Source organism: Salmo salar, chromosome ssa28 (genome assembly GCF_905237065.1).
Source record: "Salmo salar chromosome ssa28, Ssal_v3.1, whole genome shotgun sequence".
NCBI lineage: Eukaryota > Metazoa > Chordata > Actinopteri > Salmoniformes > Salmonidae > Salmo > Salmo salar.
In genome coordinates this window covers 6,500,582-6,517,342 of record NC_059469.1, presented here as the reverse complement: position 1 = coordinate 6,517,342, position 16,761 = coordinate 6,500,582, and the positions used below count along the sequence as shown (strand labels likewise).

Here is a 16,761-nt window from a genome sequence, read left to right as displayed (position 1 = left end):
TTTGGACTCGTCAGACCAAAAGACTAATGGTCTAATGTCCATTGCTCGTGTTTCTTGGCCCAAGCAAGTGTCTTCTTCTTATTGGTGTCCTTTTAGTAGTGGTTTCTTTGCAGCAATTCGACCATGAAGGCCTGATTCACACAGTCTCCTCTGAACAGTTGATGCTGAGATGAGTCTGTTACTTGAACTCTGAAGCATTTATTTGGGCTGCAATTTCTGAGGCTGCTAACTCTAATGAACTTATCCTTTGCAGCAGAGTTAATTCTGGGTCTTCCTTTCCTGTGGCGGTCCTCATGAGAACCAGTTTCATCATTGCTCTTGATGGTTTTTGCGACTGCACCTGAAGAAACTTTCAAAGTTCCCGAGATTTTCCGGATTAACTGACCTTCATGTCTTAAAGTAATGGACTGTTGTTTCTCTTTGCTTATTTGAGCTGTTCTTGTCATAATGTGGACTTCGTCTTATACCAAATAGGGCTATCTTCTGTATACCACCCCTACCTTGTCACAACACAACTGATTGGCTTAATCACATGAAGGAAATAAATTCCACAAATTAACAAGGCACACCTGTTGATTGATATGCATTCCAGGTGACTACCGCATGAAGCTGGTTGAGAGAACGCCAAGATTGTGCAACGCTCTCAAGGCAAAGGGTGGCTACTTTGAAGAAACTCAAATCTAAAATATGAGATTTCTAAAACACTTTTTTGGTTCATGTTCACATGATTCCATATATGTTATTTCATAGTTTTGATGTCTTCACTATTATTCTACAATGTAGAAAATAGTAAAAATTAAGAAAAACCCTGGAATGAGTAGGTGTGTCTTAACTTTTGACTGGTAGTGGATATATTTTTTTTACTATTCAAACCGTTATTATGGAGACCATAGACATCTGGCTAGCCAATTAGCATCATCCAAAATCCATGACTGTCACAGCCCTAGGTAAAACAGATATGTATGAAAATACCCTCAAATAAAAGGTGACATACATTCTTTACCATCGCCTCAAAGAATGCTGGAGTATAAAGCCAAATTAAACATTTTAGTTTCACTGTCCAAATAAATACATAGGGGAGTGTATGGGAGGACAGTTGCAATAAACCTTATCTAAATCTAGTGATGAATGTGGCAATTGAGCAAGTTGAGACTAAACTGCTTGATGTAAACCTAGATTGTAAGCTGACATGGTCAAAACATATTGATTCAATGGTTGGTAAGATGGGGAAAAGGTCGGTACTTGACAAAGCACTGCTGTGCTTTCTTTACATCACAATGAACCAAACACGTTCTACAGGCCCTAGTTTTATTACTCCTAGACTGCTGCCCAGTTATATGGTCAAGTGCTGCAAAGAACAACATTAGCAAATTACAGTTGGTGCCCAGATCAGAGCAGCACGGGTGTGGGTTCTACTAAACTGATATATGGAATTGTTTTAAGATGGTCATACCAAGGATCATTTAGCTATTTGATTTAAAATTATAGGTATAAAAAAATACATTTGCTTGAGGTGATAGAAATCTGAATGCATTTCCAGCGTTAATGTAATGATACTTTCCTGTAGATATATTGTCTCACATTCCTACTACCAAAAGGGCCAACCGGTAAAGTATGTTAAAAAATCATTTTATTCAACATTCTGGCTTGTAGAGGTCGTGAGGGGAAACTTTCCTGATTCAAACACTCATTTCTGCCCGACCTAGAATTCTATGCAATTCAATGTCGGGCTTCCCGAGTGGCGCAGCGGTCTAAGGGACTGCATCTTAGTGCTAGAGGAGTCACTACAGACCCTGGTTTGATTCCAGGCTGTATCACAACAGGCCGTGATTGGGAGTCTCATAGGGCGGCGCACAATTGGCCCAGCGTTGTCCAGATTAGGGTTTGGCCAGGGTAGGCCGTCATTGTAAATAAGAATTTATCCTTAACTGACTTGCCTGGTTAAATTAAAAATACATTCCAGGCAATAGTTAGCCCCGAGGTAGCCTGCCATGGAGCAGGTTAGATCTGAAGGATCCGTTGCCATAGAAATGTACCGGGCTAAAAGTTTAGCCACTTCCGTGGTACCTGTTATCCCAAGTTGAACTCAGAGTTGACCAAAGTTACCTCGCTAACTCCTCAAACTACATTAGTAGTATAGGGCCTTGGTCTTTGTAAGCGATATTGACGTATTGAAACTACCAAACTGTCTGTTCAATCAGTACATGACATGCCACCAGTGGTCTCTTCACAGCCCCAAGTCCAGAACATGCCGTCTTGGCAACAGCTAATGGGGATCCTAATAAAATACTAATAGACAGGTTACCTAACTCTTCCTGGTGCACGCTGTCATATAGCTCCGGCCCGTTTCTGCACAGGGTGTCCTTGCAGCTCTTGGTTTTACGTTGGCTCGTCTCGTCATCGGTAGCGTCCCCGCTGTATTTCTGTGTGATTTATGAAACACGGTCATTGACACAAATCTTCATAAACTTTGAAAAAATGAAGACTATATTTCTCAAACTAAGACTATTTTTTAAATATTTCTCCTAACCCTGACGAGAGCATTCTTCTTCTTCTTGGTGGTGGAGCTGTTCTTCTGCGCGCTGGGCTTCTCTGTGCCCTCTGTGCCCATGTCCCAGCACCGCCCCCCAAACAGCTTGACGGCCTGAGCTAGGGTGGGACCCTCGTACCTGCCCTCGTCCTATTGTAGATGGGAGACGACAAACAAACACACACCACACAGCAGTCTGAGGAGATTGCTCACTCAAGGATTATTGGCATTAAGTGAGTCAAAATGATCTTCCTTGCACCTGTGCTCATGTTACAGATGCTCACTGTTTCCCTTTTGAGTATTGATTCACAGGACATTAGACATAACAAATGAATTCTACATACTTGTGTATTCTAGACTGAGTCAATATACCTGCCATTCCTTATTATCCACTACAATCTAAATTAAGTCATTTTTTTACCCAATAGAGGCGGACGTACTGCCTCCTGAGCCAGTGCAGCCTCTTATCGGGGAACTTCTTCAGCTTCCTTATGGCGTTGACCAGCTCCACCAGGCCCTCATACAGTATGCAGGCTGTGTGCCTGGGGGCCACAAAGTGCAGTAGCCTGTTGTCTGTAGTATGGAGCCCGTAGAGCAGACTGACCCCATTCTCCTCGGCCCTCATGGTGTTACACAGCTTGTTCTGCAGACACACAGCGAACATGTCCACCCCCTGGTGGCCCATGAACACAGCCTTGACCACAGAGAGGTCCAGCAGGCCCTCCGCCAGGCCGCTCACTACGGGTTGACCCAGGCCTGGGGGATCTGTGGGGGTGCTGCCGCTCTGGGGATTAGCCCAGGTCAGAGAGCAATTGTCGGGCTCCAGGCGGAGGAAGCAGCGAGCGGTGAGGTGGCTCTCCTGGTCGTAGTGGATGACGGTGGATCCCTGCAGGAGGAACTGGTGGACGTCAGGCTGGAGGGAGAGCACGTACCAGGGGATGAGCTCCGTGCCGTGGCCGAAGGCCCGGTGGGTCTCCTCGGTGCCCTGGAATGCCACCTCTTTAGCCTGCTCAGACAGGTCGCCCTCAGAGTCTGACAGGTCGCCCTCCACAAACCTGATGGGAGGATGAAGAATCGGGAGAACGTGAAATACAGAAGCAGAACATCAAACAATAGATAATAGTTAATAGTGGTCACCAACACTTCAATCTGTCTCTTCTCTAGGACATATAAAGAGGAAATTGTCTCATCACCACCTTCTATTCAATGAGTGTAACACATCCCAGCCATGTTATCTACCTAAAGAACATCACTGAGGATAGCAAGTCCATTGAACGCAACAGTCTCAAACAGTTCAACTGTATTTAAAATGTTTAGCACAGTTGAACAAGCATAAAAAGCACCATGCAATTGTAATAGCAAATTCTACTCATACAATTAAAGTAAAGTTAGTGGGAAACCTCTAAAAACGGCAGTCTAATACCTTAAAAGACATGGTTCGAATCAGACCTGCTCCTGAAAGAGCTAGGGTGGCGGGAGAAAGAACAGAGAGAAAAAGTCAGGAAGTGTCTAGCTACAAATAGAAAAACAGAAGAGTAAAAGAAGGATGAGAGGTGTCACATTCACCCTCATCTTTCCTTCAATCAGCCTTGTTGAGAGAACTTCCATAGAAAACCATTGACTGGATCCAGAGGCCCCTCCGGACAGAAACTGGAGTCATAAATCGGAGGCCTTTTCCACCCAGAGGACAAACAGATCTCCGATCAGGGTCAGGAAACTACTCTGAACAAAAATACAGTGCATTTGTTATTCAGAGCCCTTGACTTTTACAGCCTTACTCTAAAATGGATTAAAATATTTTACCCCCAATCTACACACAATACCCCATAATGACAAAGCAAAAACAGGTTTGGAAATGTTTGAACATTTACGAGAGAAAAAAAACACGGAAATATCACATTTACCCTTTACTCAGTACTTTGCTGAAGCACCTTTGGCAGCGATTAAAGCCTCAAGTCTTCTTGGGTATGATGCCACAAGCTTGGCACACCTGTATTTGGGGAGTTTCTCCCATTCTTCTCAGCAGATCCTCTCAAGCTCTGTCAGGGAGCGTCGCTGCACAGCTATTCTCAGGTCTCTCCAGAGACGTTTGATCGGGTTCAAGTCCGGGATCAGGCTGGGCCACTCAAGGACATTCAGAGATTTGTCCCGAAGCCTCTTCTGCGTTGTCTTGGCTGTGTTCTTAGGGTCGTTGTCCTGTTGGAAGGTGAACCGTCACCCAAGTGAGGTCCTGAGCGCTCTGGAGCAGGTTTTACATTTACTTTTTAGTCATTTAGCAGACACTCTTATCCAGAGCGACTTACAGTAGTGAATGCATACATTTCATAATTTTTTTTCTCCGTACTGGTCCCCCGTGGGAATCGAACCCACAACCCTGGCGTTGCAAACACCATGCTCTACCAACTGAGCCACACGGGACCAGTTTTTGTCAAGGATCTCTGTACTTTTCTCCATTCATCTTTCACTCGAACCTGACTAGTCTCCCAGTCCCTGCTGCTGAAAACATCCACACAGCATGATGCTGCCAGCACCATGCTTCACCATAGGGATTGTTCCAGGTTTCCTCCAGACAAGACGCTTGGAGTTCAATCTTGTTTCATCAGACCAGATAATCTTATTTCTCATGGTCAGAGTCCTTTTAGGAGCCTTTTGGAAAACTCCAAGCGGGCTGTCATGTGGCTTTTACTGAGGAGTGACTTCCATCTGGCCACTCTCCCATAAAGGCCTGATTGGTGGAGTGCTTGGTTGGTGGAAGTTTCTCGTATCTCCACAAATCTCTGTCAGAGTGACCATCGGGTTCTTGGTCACCTCCCTGACCAAGGCCCTTCTCCCGATTGCTCAGTTTGGCCGGGCGGCCAGCTCTTGGAAGTGTCTTCGTGGTTCCAAACTTCCATTTAAGAATAACGGAGGCCACTGTGTTCTTGGGGACCGTCAATGCTGCAGACATTTTTTGATACCCTTCCCCAGATCTGTGCCTCGACCTGTCTCGGAGCTCTACTGACAATTCCTTGGACCTCATGGCTTGGTTTTTGCTATGACATGCACTGTCAACTGTGGGACCGTATATAGACAGGTGTGTGCCTTTCCAAATCATGTCCAATCAATTGAATTTACCAGAGGTGGACTCCAATCAAGTTGTAGAAACATCAAGGATGATCAATGGAAACAGGCTGCACTTGAGCTCAATTTCGAGTCATAGCAAAGGGTCTGAATACTTTTGTAAATAAGGTATATCAGTTTTTTATTTTTAATACATTTGCAAAAAAATCTAAAACCTGTTTTCGCTTTGTCATTATGGGTATTGTGTGTAGATTGATTCTAAAATGGACTTTAAAAAAATGTAACGTAACAAAACGTGTCAAAACTCAAGGGGTCTGAATACTTTCTGAATGCACTGTAAAAACAAAATGTAAAGCGTTGGTCCCATGTTTCATGATCTGAAAAATACATTCTCCAAACGCACAAATAGCTTATTTCTCTCAAATTCTGTGCACAAATTTGTTTAAAATCCCTGTTAGTGAGCATTACGACTGTCAAATTAATCCATCCTCCTGACAGGTGTGGCATATCAAGAATCTGATTAAACAGCATGATCATTACACAGGTGCACCTTGTGCTGGGGACAATAAAAGGCCACTAAAATGTGCAGTTTTGTCAGTCAACAAAATGCCACAGATGCCTCAGGTTTTGAGGGAGCGTGCAATTGGCATGCTAACTGCAGGAATATCCACCAGACCTGTTGCCAGAGAATTTAATGTTAATTTCTGTACTATAAGCTGCCTCCAACGTCGTTTTAGAGAATTTGGCAGTACGTCCAACCGGCCTCACAACCGCAGACCACGTGTATGGCGTTGTGTGGTCAAGTGGTTTGCTGATGTCAACTTTGTGAACAGAGTGCACCATGGTGGCGGTGGAGTTACGGTATGGGCAGGCATAAGCTACAGACAATGAACGCAATTTTAATGCACAGAAACACCTTTAAGAAATCCTGAGGCCCATTGTTGTGCCAGTCATCCACCCCAATCACCTCATGTTTCAGCACGATAATGCACGGCCCCATGTCGAAAAGATCTGTACACAATTCCTGGATGAGGAAAATGTCCCAGTTCTTCAAATGGCCTGCATATTCACCAGACATGTCACCCATTGTGCACGTTTGGAATGCTCTGGATTGACGTTTAACGACAGTGTTTTCCAGTTTCCGACAATATCCAGCAACTTCGCACCGCCATTGAAGAGGAGTGGGACAACATTCCACAGGCCACAATCAACAGCTTGATCAACTCTATGCGAAGATGATGTGTCGCACTGCGTGAGGCAAATGTTGGTCACACCGGTTTTCTGATCCTCACGCTTACCTTCTTTAAAAAGATATGTGACCAACAGATGCATATCTGTATTCCCAGTCATGTGAAATCCATAGATTAGAGCCTAATGAATTTATTTAAATTGACTCAAAGAATTCACATCATAAACTCACAGTCCCCAGATAATCTGACATTAAATATGCAGTAGAGTGGTGTACTCAAGTAGAGGGAAAGACTAGATGAAAGCTATCACAGTATAATGGCGAGAGGAATGGATTGACTCAATATTCTTCCTGACACTTTAGGATTAGACCTGATTTTTCGTCAATTTTGTGTTTTCTCCCTACAAGTCAAGGTTAGGATTTGGGGATCAGAGCCTTCCTGATGCTGTCACTTACTGGTTCCTGTCCATGAAATAGTTCCGGTGAGAGGTGGAGAAGCCTTTGTGGTGGCCCCCTTTCTCCGTCTCCAGACTGCGGTTGCAGGAGCGGATGATCTGCAGGATGTTACTGACCGTGGCCTCCTTCTCGTGGCTGTGCAGTCCGTCTGGCCCCACCCTCTGCAGGAAGTGCTCCTGCCCGCCGTAGTCCGTCACAAACTACACAAAGAGAAACACAGGGTAAAGTGAACCTGTTACTGTAGTAATAACAAATCTTACTACACAGGTATAACAGTAATTAAATGTAAAGTGTACATAGCCAAACTGCTTGTTTATATAGTCAAACTGCTTGTTTCGGAAGCACCATCAACGTATTCAGACAACTTCCCCTTTTCCACATTTTGTTACGTTACAGCCTTAATCTAAAAATAATGAACATTTATATTTTTATCCACACACACACACACACACAATACCTCAATGACAAAGCGAAAACAGGTTTTGGGAGAGCCATCAAAGCTGTGTTCAGAGCTTTAGGGTGATAGCAGGTGTTGTCTGTACACCTAGCTTTATTCACCCACTATGCTACAAGTCTGGCATGCAAGCCTGGGCCTGGCCCACTTCTTTACCTCTGGCGAGTCATGCGGTGAGTGGCGCAGGCTGATAATGCTGGCGGCCCCATCCAGCGCGTCACTCAGCTCTTTGAGGAAGATGCCACAGAAGGGCACCACCTTGCACCCTGGGATCTTAAGTGCCACCTTCCTGTACTCGGACAAAGACTTGTGCTGCGCCATGGCATCTTTCAGGCTGCGCATGGTCTCAATGTCTGACTGGTCCATGAACTGCCACATCTTCAGCACTTTACGAGACCTGGAGCAGAGAATAATTCCATATTGATCTAACCACATCTTATCTACATTGTTTTTGTACATTGTAGAAGACACTTATCCAGAAAGACTTTCAATAGGTGCGTTCTGAATATGACAATTGACAGATACTGTAGGAAGACTAAGTGAGAGGTGTAATAAACTTATTTGTACTATAGTGTAGTCAGTCATAAATACCGTAGTCCAGCCAGGAACTCCATGACAGCATTGTAGTTGCCCATGTTCCAGCAGCACTTGGCTACATGGACCAGGTAGGAGAACACCTCTCTCTTCTTCTCCATGGTACCCGCAGTCAGGATCAACCAGGTCACCCACAAGCTCACCTATTAGATGCAGCAAATCTCTGTTAGAACATGGACCCCACAAGCTCACCTCTGGAGCACCTCTGTTAAAACAGACTACTTCATGACCTGCCAATGATCTGTAAAAGCCAGGCTGCACTTCAAGTCCCTACATAGTACACTACTTTTATAGGGTCCATAGGGCTCTAGTCTAAAGTAGTGCACAATATAGGGAATGTGCCGCCATTTTGGACATACCCCTAGAGTGAAAGACCAAGGACGAGGACTAGTGTTTCTCACTGTGCAGGGTAATGTTCTACACAGCATCTACATCAGCACGATTTACGATGAACCAAGGTGAACTCATTGAAACGGAAATAAGCCTAAATTCAACCCAGGTTTCGCTGTCACCATCTCCAACCGAATACAAAAAGATGCTGGTAGTTGGCTCCACAACAAGTCATGAAACTCCTGATTGCACCAGGTCTTGTTTGTTTCACTGGCACATAAATCCAACACAATAGTAGGCCTAAGGCAAAAGCTATATCGGCTTTATCCAAGTGCTGGCAGAAACCGTGGCCTGGACATAACAGTTGGAGCAAATATTTGCCAGCTGTCATGTTGTAGCTAACCCCCTCCCTCCCCTGAAACAATGATGGTTAGATAAACAGTTCCACGGGCAGGCCCCTGATTAGGGGTGTAATGGTACATGTATTGTACCATTCTGTACAGGGACCTCGGTTTACAATAAAAATATATTCCCAACATAAAAACACTAGGTCTGCATTGCAGTCCTATGCCTAGAGTAAATAAAACATGGCAGGCTATTCCGTTAAACTAGAGCTCACGTGCACCTCGTCATCAAAATGTAAACCTTAATTGGCACATTTCAAAATGTCCTTTTGTGAGGCGCAGCCAGGAAGTAGCTCTGTAGGCCTACGACGGCGAGGGGGTTTAAAAAAATAAAAAAATGGGGCTTCCCAGTAGATTACAACCGATGGACACAAGGTTCTGGATAAAATGCAAACAGTATGTCACCACGCTCATCAAGAATAGCCTATGCAGCTGCCAACACCTCAAATATGTTGACAAATTTATGGGTCTTTCTATAAACTGTTTGGAGCTGTTAAAATACAATTCATAATAATTTACCTTTAAGTGAATAAGTATAGGACATCAATGGGGAACATGGGTAAATTCATTATAATTCAAACTGAGCAATCAGGAGAGAAGGACCTTGGTCAGGGAGGTGACCAAGAACCCGATGGTCACTCTGATAGAGCACCAGAGTTCCTCTGTGGAGATGGGACAACCTTCTAGGAGGACAAACGTCTCTAAAGCACTCCACCAATCAGGCATTTAGGGGACAGACACACAGAGACAGAGGCAAATAATTTAACATTTTTAACATGATTTTTTTGTTGTTATTCTGTCTCTCACTGTTCAAATAAACCTACCATTAAAATTATAGACTGGTCATTTCTTTGTAAGTGGGCAAACGTACAAAATCAGCAGGGGATCAAATACTTTTTCCCACCCCACTGTGTGAGTGTGAGTGTGAGATAGATAGATAGATATGATTTCTAAGATTGGTATCATATTCACAACTAAAGTTCCCAAATAACTCTAAATCTAGCAAATAGGACCTTTTTCAAATGATCGCTTTTAAGCTCAACATAGCCACTTCACAAATGCACTCGCTCCGGTGGATTTGGAGTGAAATGGATTTATTGTGATGGTGTATATTGATTTAATATACCTTTAAAATGTAGATGTTCCAAAGGGCCACATCAGCAGCTTGTATGCATGGAGGCCTGGAGATGCTAAACGTGTTAACGTTAATTAATGGTCAAATACCATGAGACATGCAGATTTTTGCATGACAGTAACCGGCAGACAAAATGTCACAACCACCACAGCCCTAATGAAAGTCAAATGATAAAGAGCGGGTGTGATACTGCATGTGATTGAACAACAGCCAAAGTGCTGGGATTATTGTTGATCTGGAGAATTGACAGAACATTTTGGTGTCTATTGTTACGGCGATCAAGATAATTAGTCTATGTCCTGGACAACATTATGTCAAGTTTCCTGAGGTAAGTTTATGGTCAGTGTACGTTTAGATCATTTGTTTTCTTGATTAAAAAAATGGGGCAAATCGGGAACGTGAAAACGGCTTGTTTATTTGTTTTTGAATAGAAATGGAACAAACTGAAAATGGCTTATTTGTTTTTGCACATCAAACCAAAAAAAATAACATTTTCACATGAGGATGGGGTTAAATGTGGAATGCCTGGCATTTGTTAACCCTTTGACGCATACGATCACATATTTGTGATCATTGTTGAGAGGTCCCTGCAGCGTATCATCGCAAATATGTGATTGGAACAGTATCAACAGAACGTATGATGCAACAAACGCATCTAAACAGCATTGTTGTCTGAAAAGTATCTAAACAATGTTTTTGTACTGATGGGAAATAAGTCTTTACAACTTTATTCCACCTTTTATTGTAAAACATAAATGCAAACTTCATCATCCAAACATCACACGGAACACATCCAAACTCATTCCATAAACCAGTCTAAATAACATGTTGCGCTGACAAAAAAAAACAAACACAAGTTAGCGACCTAACATCTAGACTAGTTTACAATGTACCACATCTCTGGTGAGCACAAGGGATGAATGTAATAATGTTTAGAAAAGAGATGTGCGTCAGCTAAGCTAACAGCAGCTAAATTCTTTATGATGGCAGCCATGTTTGTTTATGTTTGACAAGAAAAAAACTCCCTAATCCCAGAATGCCATTCACTATAAGACGCAAATATACAAAGTCAAAGATGGCTGTGCCCATTGCCTGAAAAATATTTATTTAGTTAAGCCACTTTTCAGCATATTAAAATCTTCAATGTACTTGTTACAGTGTATACAAGAACTGGAGCACATGACTTGACAAGTTGTTAACCGTTTTTGACAAATCACAAGGAAAATATAATGTTACCACCTCACAGATCATCACACCAAATACAAGCCTACAGCCTAGCCTAACCACAGCGTGAAAGCTAAATAGGGATGAAACCATTTTAGGGGTGTTTTCAATTCTATGTGGGGTAAAAATGGGGGAAGGCATCGTGGGGGGATATGAAGCAAGAAATATTACTATGATGGGGGATTTATGAATAAATGGGGGGGCAAACACAGAAGTTTATACGCTAAATAAAAATAAAAGGGGGGGTCTGAGCTGGCAACCCTGAGGTACCATAGTTACAATCTGATGCTGCGTTCAAAACAACAGGGAACTCGGGAAATTTATTTTTGTACAGTCATCCAACTCGGAATCTCGGGCCTCTTTCTAAAATTCAGACTTTCCGACTGGAAGATCACTGATGTCATGATTTGACCTCGTATTTTTCAGAGTTCCCAGTTGTCTTGAAAGCACCATAAGTTAGTCGAGTGAACTATCCCATCACCTTGTTTTTTTATAATATCTTTGGTCTAACTGACGCTTACAAGACAACCAGAATGCATTGTATGATGTCAACAAACATGGCGCCACACATAGCTGGCAAATAGCTTAGCATTAGCTCATCATAATCAGCACAACTTTCAAAAAAAGTATTTCACACACATCTGTGTCCTTCCATTAAAATCTATGCAAGAATAGGAATGCATGATTAGTCACTAGTACTTGAAAACGTGAATAAAATAAATACATTTTTCTCCATACATACAGTATGCTACAGTAGAAACAACACGATATACAGAAAGTAAGACACTTACTTTGATAGGAACGCACACGTCTAAAGTTATTATTTGTAAGGAAAACAACAATGAAGGCAATGCGGGCACCAGACAGCAAATGTGCCAGGGGGAAACCGTTTCTACAAGGCTTGTTCTGACTAGAGATGCGCAATGTCTTCACACTTGATCTGGGTAAACACTGGGGAAGAGCTTGGGCTCTTGTTGAAGAGAAGTTTGTCCAGCTCAGTAAAGCCTCACAATGGTGACCTCTGATGTCACCTACTAAGGAAATGGCACCTATAACAGCATTTGCAACAGTTAAATGCAACAAAACATTTATAAAAAGCAATCTATTAGTGGTTTTTGAACTCTATAATTTGTTAACGAGCATGACAGCTGTACTTTTAGTTTATGGTTGACACGAGTCCAAATCCCATGAATGCATCCAGCTGGTATTTACGGCTACACAACTGGTAAATTCCAACCTCCCACATGGTTACAAACGCAGCATCAGAGTGGAAACTTCAGGCCCAAACATAACAATCCAGTCAATGGCATTTCATTTTCCGGCGGGACCAAAACCTAACTGTTATCCCAAAACCGCAATACGTACCAAACTGTGGGTTTGGAGAACCAACGGTGCAGTTTGATTTCCCCCAGAGAGAAAACTTCAGAGACACTAAATAAAAGTTAGACATCACCCACACATCCTCCTCCCTCGTTTCCAGGAACGACTGTCACTGAGAGACGGTACCAAAGTGATAGAGAAGCAAAAACATTGCTCTTCTCCCTCTCCAAGTGTTTGCAGTACATGAGATAACGATTTGAATCCAAAACAGACATTACAGCTATGTTTCTCAGCGTTTTAAACACTGTTGGCGGTGGACATGAAAGCACTGGTAGGCCAAGTAGATTAGAGGCAGGCACATACTTTGCAGAGCAGCTGATATTCTAGATATCCATGAGAGGATGGGAGTTGTGCTAAGTCAGTATTAAATGGTGGGAGAGCAGTCGGTGGTGATCCCGTGTGGCTCAGTTGGTAGAGCATGGTGTTTGCAACGCCAGGGTTGTGGGTTCGTTTCCCACAGGGGACCAGTACAGAGAAGAAGAAAAAAATGTATGAAATGTATGCATTCACTACTTTAAGTTGCTCTGGATAAGAGCGTCTGCTAAATGACTAAAATGTAAATGTGATCTAAAATAGGCTCTAGCTGTTATGGTGTCCCTTTGATAACAACACAGGGGTTGCATCAGAAAGACAACCCAAATCGACTGGACTGAAAACCGAGCGGCACTGATTTATAGTGCATCATATTGGTGTCAAACACGCTACACAATAACAATGGAATGGAATTACAATTCCAGGAACAAATATTGTATTCCTTTTGGTGTGAGTGTCAATAACATTTGATGAGTGAATAAAAACATACACAATGTACTTACAAACTTGTTTCATTTGTTGTGTGTGCTATTGCATTATTAGGTTTCAGTTGTCCCATGATGGAACTATTACTTATTCAAGGTTGACAGAGAGATCCTACAAACTCACCATAGGAGCATATTGTGTTTGTCAGACATAAACACTCCAGACAGCTACTACAGGCTCAAACGGTCCAATAACCTCCCCCAGTTTATCTGCTCCAGTTTGGGGAACTGGGACACAGCAAGTAACCCTGCACACAGTGAGTCCATGTCATCATGCTGTGGAGGCTGTCAGACTTGTTCTCTATTGGGAAGAGTCAATCATTTGATTCTAGCTCTGCCACATGCCCAAAAATGGTCAGGATGCACATTTGGGGAAATAAAATGATTTAAAATATGTCCCCCCTGTGCTTTTGCTCACTTAATGAAAACCAGCTGATGTTAAGGCACGCAACATAAAGATGACATCATTCCCACTCCTCTACTCGGTACTCTGTGCTTGGGACTGACCTCATTCCGGATGTGGCCGATACGTTTTTCTTAATCGTTTATTCTCAAAGTCAATCAGCGTAGACGGTAGCTCAAAGGGCTCCGTTTATGAGTGTAACCACCGCAAGTATGAGGAAAAACTGTCAGATTAAGATACACAATACCACGAGGTGGTCAATTCTACCTAACATTACTGTCAAGTGAAAACTTTGATAATCTAGTACAAGAGTGATCACCAATCCTGGTCCTGGAGAGCAACAATACGCGCAGGCTTTTGTTCTAGCCCATCACTAACACACATGACCCAACTTCATTAACCATCAAGACCTTCATTATTTGAATCCCATCCATTAGATATTTGGGACAAGGATTTTTATTGACCACTCAAAGCATAGTAACATTAGCATATCCTCTCTAAAATAGTTCACCTCATTGAATCGTGTGACCAGGTCCTCCACAGAGTTTCTCTGGGTCTGCGTGGGCAAGGCCGGGTCCGACAGCGAGGCCTCGAGGCTGGGGTGCAGGTGCTTGCTACAGTCGGGGCTGCCCAGGTCCCTAGTGAGGAAGCAGAGGTAGTCCAGGGGTAAGATGCGTCGGTACAGCTGCCGCTCCTGCTCCGTCAGGATCCGAGCAATCTCCTCGGGGAACTGGATCAGGTGGCACAGCTCGACCAGCTCCTTGCTGATGTCCATCACGTTGGGCGGAAGGGCGCTCGACACTGACATGCTGCACAGCTGACTCTCTGAGAGACAGATGTACACAGTCAACTAAAAATGTTAACTCCAATGTCAAGGTAATATTAAACATGGTGAGAAAGCTGAACACCACTGTCTTTCATAACACAAACACGTCTTAAACTCCGTAGTTCACACAAACTTCAGTGCCCTCAGCATCCCACATTTATAGTACCTATTGAAAGTCTACCCTTGCAGAGTTCACATTTTGCTGCCTTAAAATTTCAAAGGGATTCAATTGTGATTCTTTCTCCATTGATCTACACATCTGTTTGCAAAAGTAGTAGTTCTTGTGATTTAAGAACAACTTTCCCTGTCTCTGTAAGGTCCCTCAATTGGATAATGAATGTAAAACAATGATTCAACCTCAGAGACACCAATGAGCTTTAAAAGCATGTCTAGAATCCATTTTTAGACAGGCATAGATCAGGGGAGAATAAGAAATAATTTGAAAACACTGAATATCCCTTTTAGTATGGCCCTTGTATGGCAATTCATCTATGGGTGGTGGACTCCTGAGTGGCGCAGCTGTCTAAGGCACTACATCTCAGTGCTAGAGGCGTCACTAGACAACCTGGTTCCAATTCAGGTTGTATCACAACCGGCCGTGATTGGGAGTCCCATAGGGCATCGAACAATTGGCCCAACATCGTCCGGGTTTGGCCGGTGTAAGCATTGTCCCTCCCCGTGGGACGGTTGAGTAACAAGAATATTTGCCAGGACATAGACATATCTGATATGGGCATAAATATTAACAAGAATTTAAGCTAACTGCACTGTCCAATTTACAGTAGCTATTACAGTGAAAGAATACCATGCTATTGTTGAGGAGTACACACAGTTATGAACTTGAAAATGTATTAATAAACTAATTAGGCACATTTGTGCAGACTTGATCCAACATTTTAAACAGATATACAATGGTTCATTGGATCAGTCTAAAACTTTGCACACACACTGCTGCCATCTAGTGACCAAAATCTAAACTTAGCCTAAACTGGAATAATACATTGTTGCCTTTCTCCTGCATTTCAAAGATGGAGAAGAAAAGAAAACACATGTTTTTCTCTTTGTATTATCTTTTACCAGATCTAATGTGTTATATTCTATTACATTAATTACACATTTCCACAAACTTCAAAGTGTTTCCTTTCAAATGGTATCAAGAAAATGTATATCCTTGCTTCCGGTCCTGAGCTATAAGAAGTTAGAGTTGGGTATGTCATTTTAGGTGAAAATTGAAGAAAAAAAAGTGTCTGATCCATAAAAGTTTAACTGACTTGCCTAGTTAAATAAAGTTTAAATTAAAGAAATTAAAATAATAATCATATCACCCAGACACCGCAAATATCTGGCCATTCTTCCGAACTGAGCTGGGAGAAAAAAAATGGAAACTGTTCAGGGACGTCACTACAAGGTTTAAGATTATTTAAAAACAGCCACTGAATTCATTGGCTGAGCTGATAAAAACTGTGCATGGATTAACATTGTATTCACTCCACATTACTGGCTTGTATGACAAAGTGAAAAGCAGGAAGCCTGTGTTAAAAAAACAAAAAACATTCCAAATCATCCATTCTGTTTGCAACAAGGCTGTTGAACTATACTCCAAGACAAAATTGAAAATAAATAACGTTTTTGGCCTAAATGTCAAACTTGAAATAGAATACAACTAATCATGGAGTGAAACAGGGACTGAGGAATTTGTCAGAATACAAATATGAGGGAGAAAAGCACAGGTAAAAAATTTAAGGAAAACCTGCCTCAGTCTTCCGAATACCTAACTCTGGGATATAGTTGTATTTTCCAGTGAGACAATTAGGTCTACTGTACACACATTTTAAGGGTCAATGGCCGCTTAGGCAGTTTTAACACCAGAAAAGTTGGTTCTGTGTGTCATCGATATGAGTCAGAAACATTAAATTCTAGTGTTGACTACAAAGGGTAAATTAGATTTCAAATCAAATGTTATTTGTCACATGCCCCGA

The 16,761-nt window shown here is 42.5% G+C and overlaps 1 protein-coding gene across 1 annotated transcript in view; it reads right to left on the bottom strand.

The window, feature by feature from the left end:
• The window catches only part of LOC106589374 (1-phosphatidylinositol 4,5-bisphosphate phosphodiesterase epsilon-1), an 83,183-nt gene that overhangs the window by 31,355 nt on the left and 35,067 nt on the right, over window positions 1-16,761 (bottom strand). Inside the window, exons 4-10 of the mRNA XM_014179260.2 lie at window positions 14,468-14,781; window positions 8,281-8,426; window positions 7,846-8,086; window positions 7,236-7,435; window positions 2,952-3,585; window positions 2,531-2,680; window positions 2,306-2,423 (exon numbers count right to left, since the gene is read on the bottom strand). Of these exons, the coding sequence (XP_014034735.1) occupies window positions 2,306-2,423; window positions 2,531-2,680; window positions 2,952-3,585; window positions 7,236-7,435; window positions 7,846-8,086; window positions 8,281-8,426; window positions 14,468-14,781 (1,803 nt within the window). The remainder of the gene's footprint in view (window positions 1-2,305; window positions 2,424-2,530; window positions 2,681-2,951; window positions 3,586-7,235; window positions 7,436-7,845; window positions 8,087-8,280; window positions 8,427-14,467; window positions 14,782-16,761) is intronic.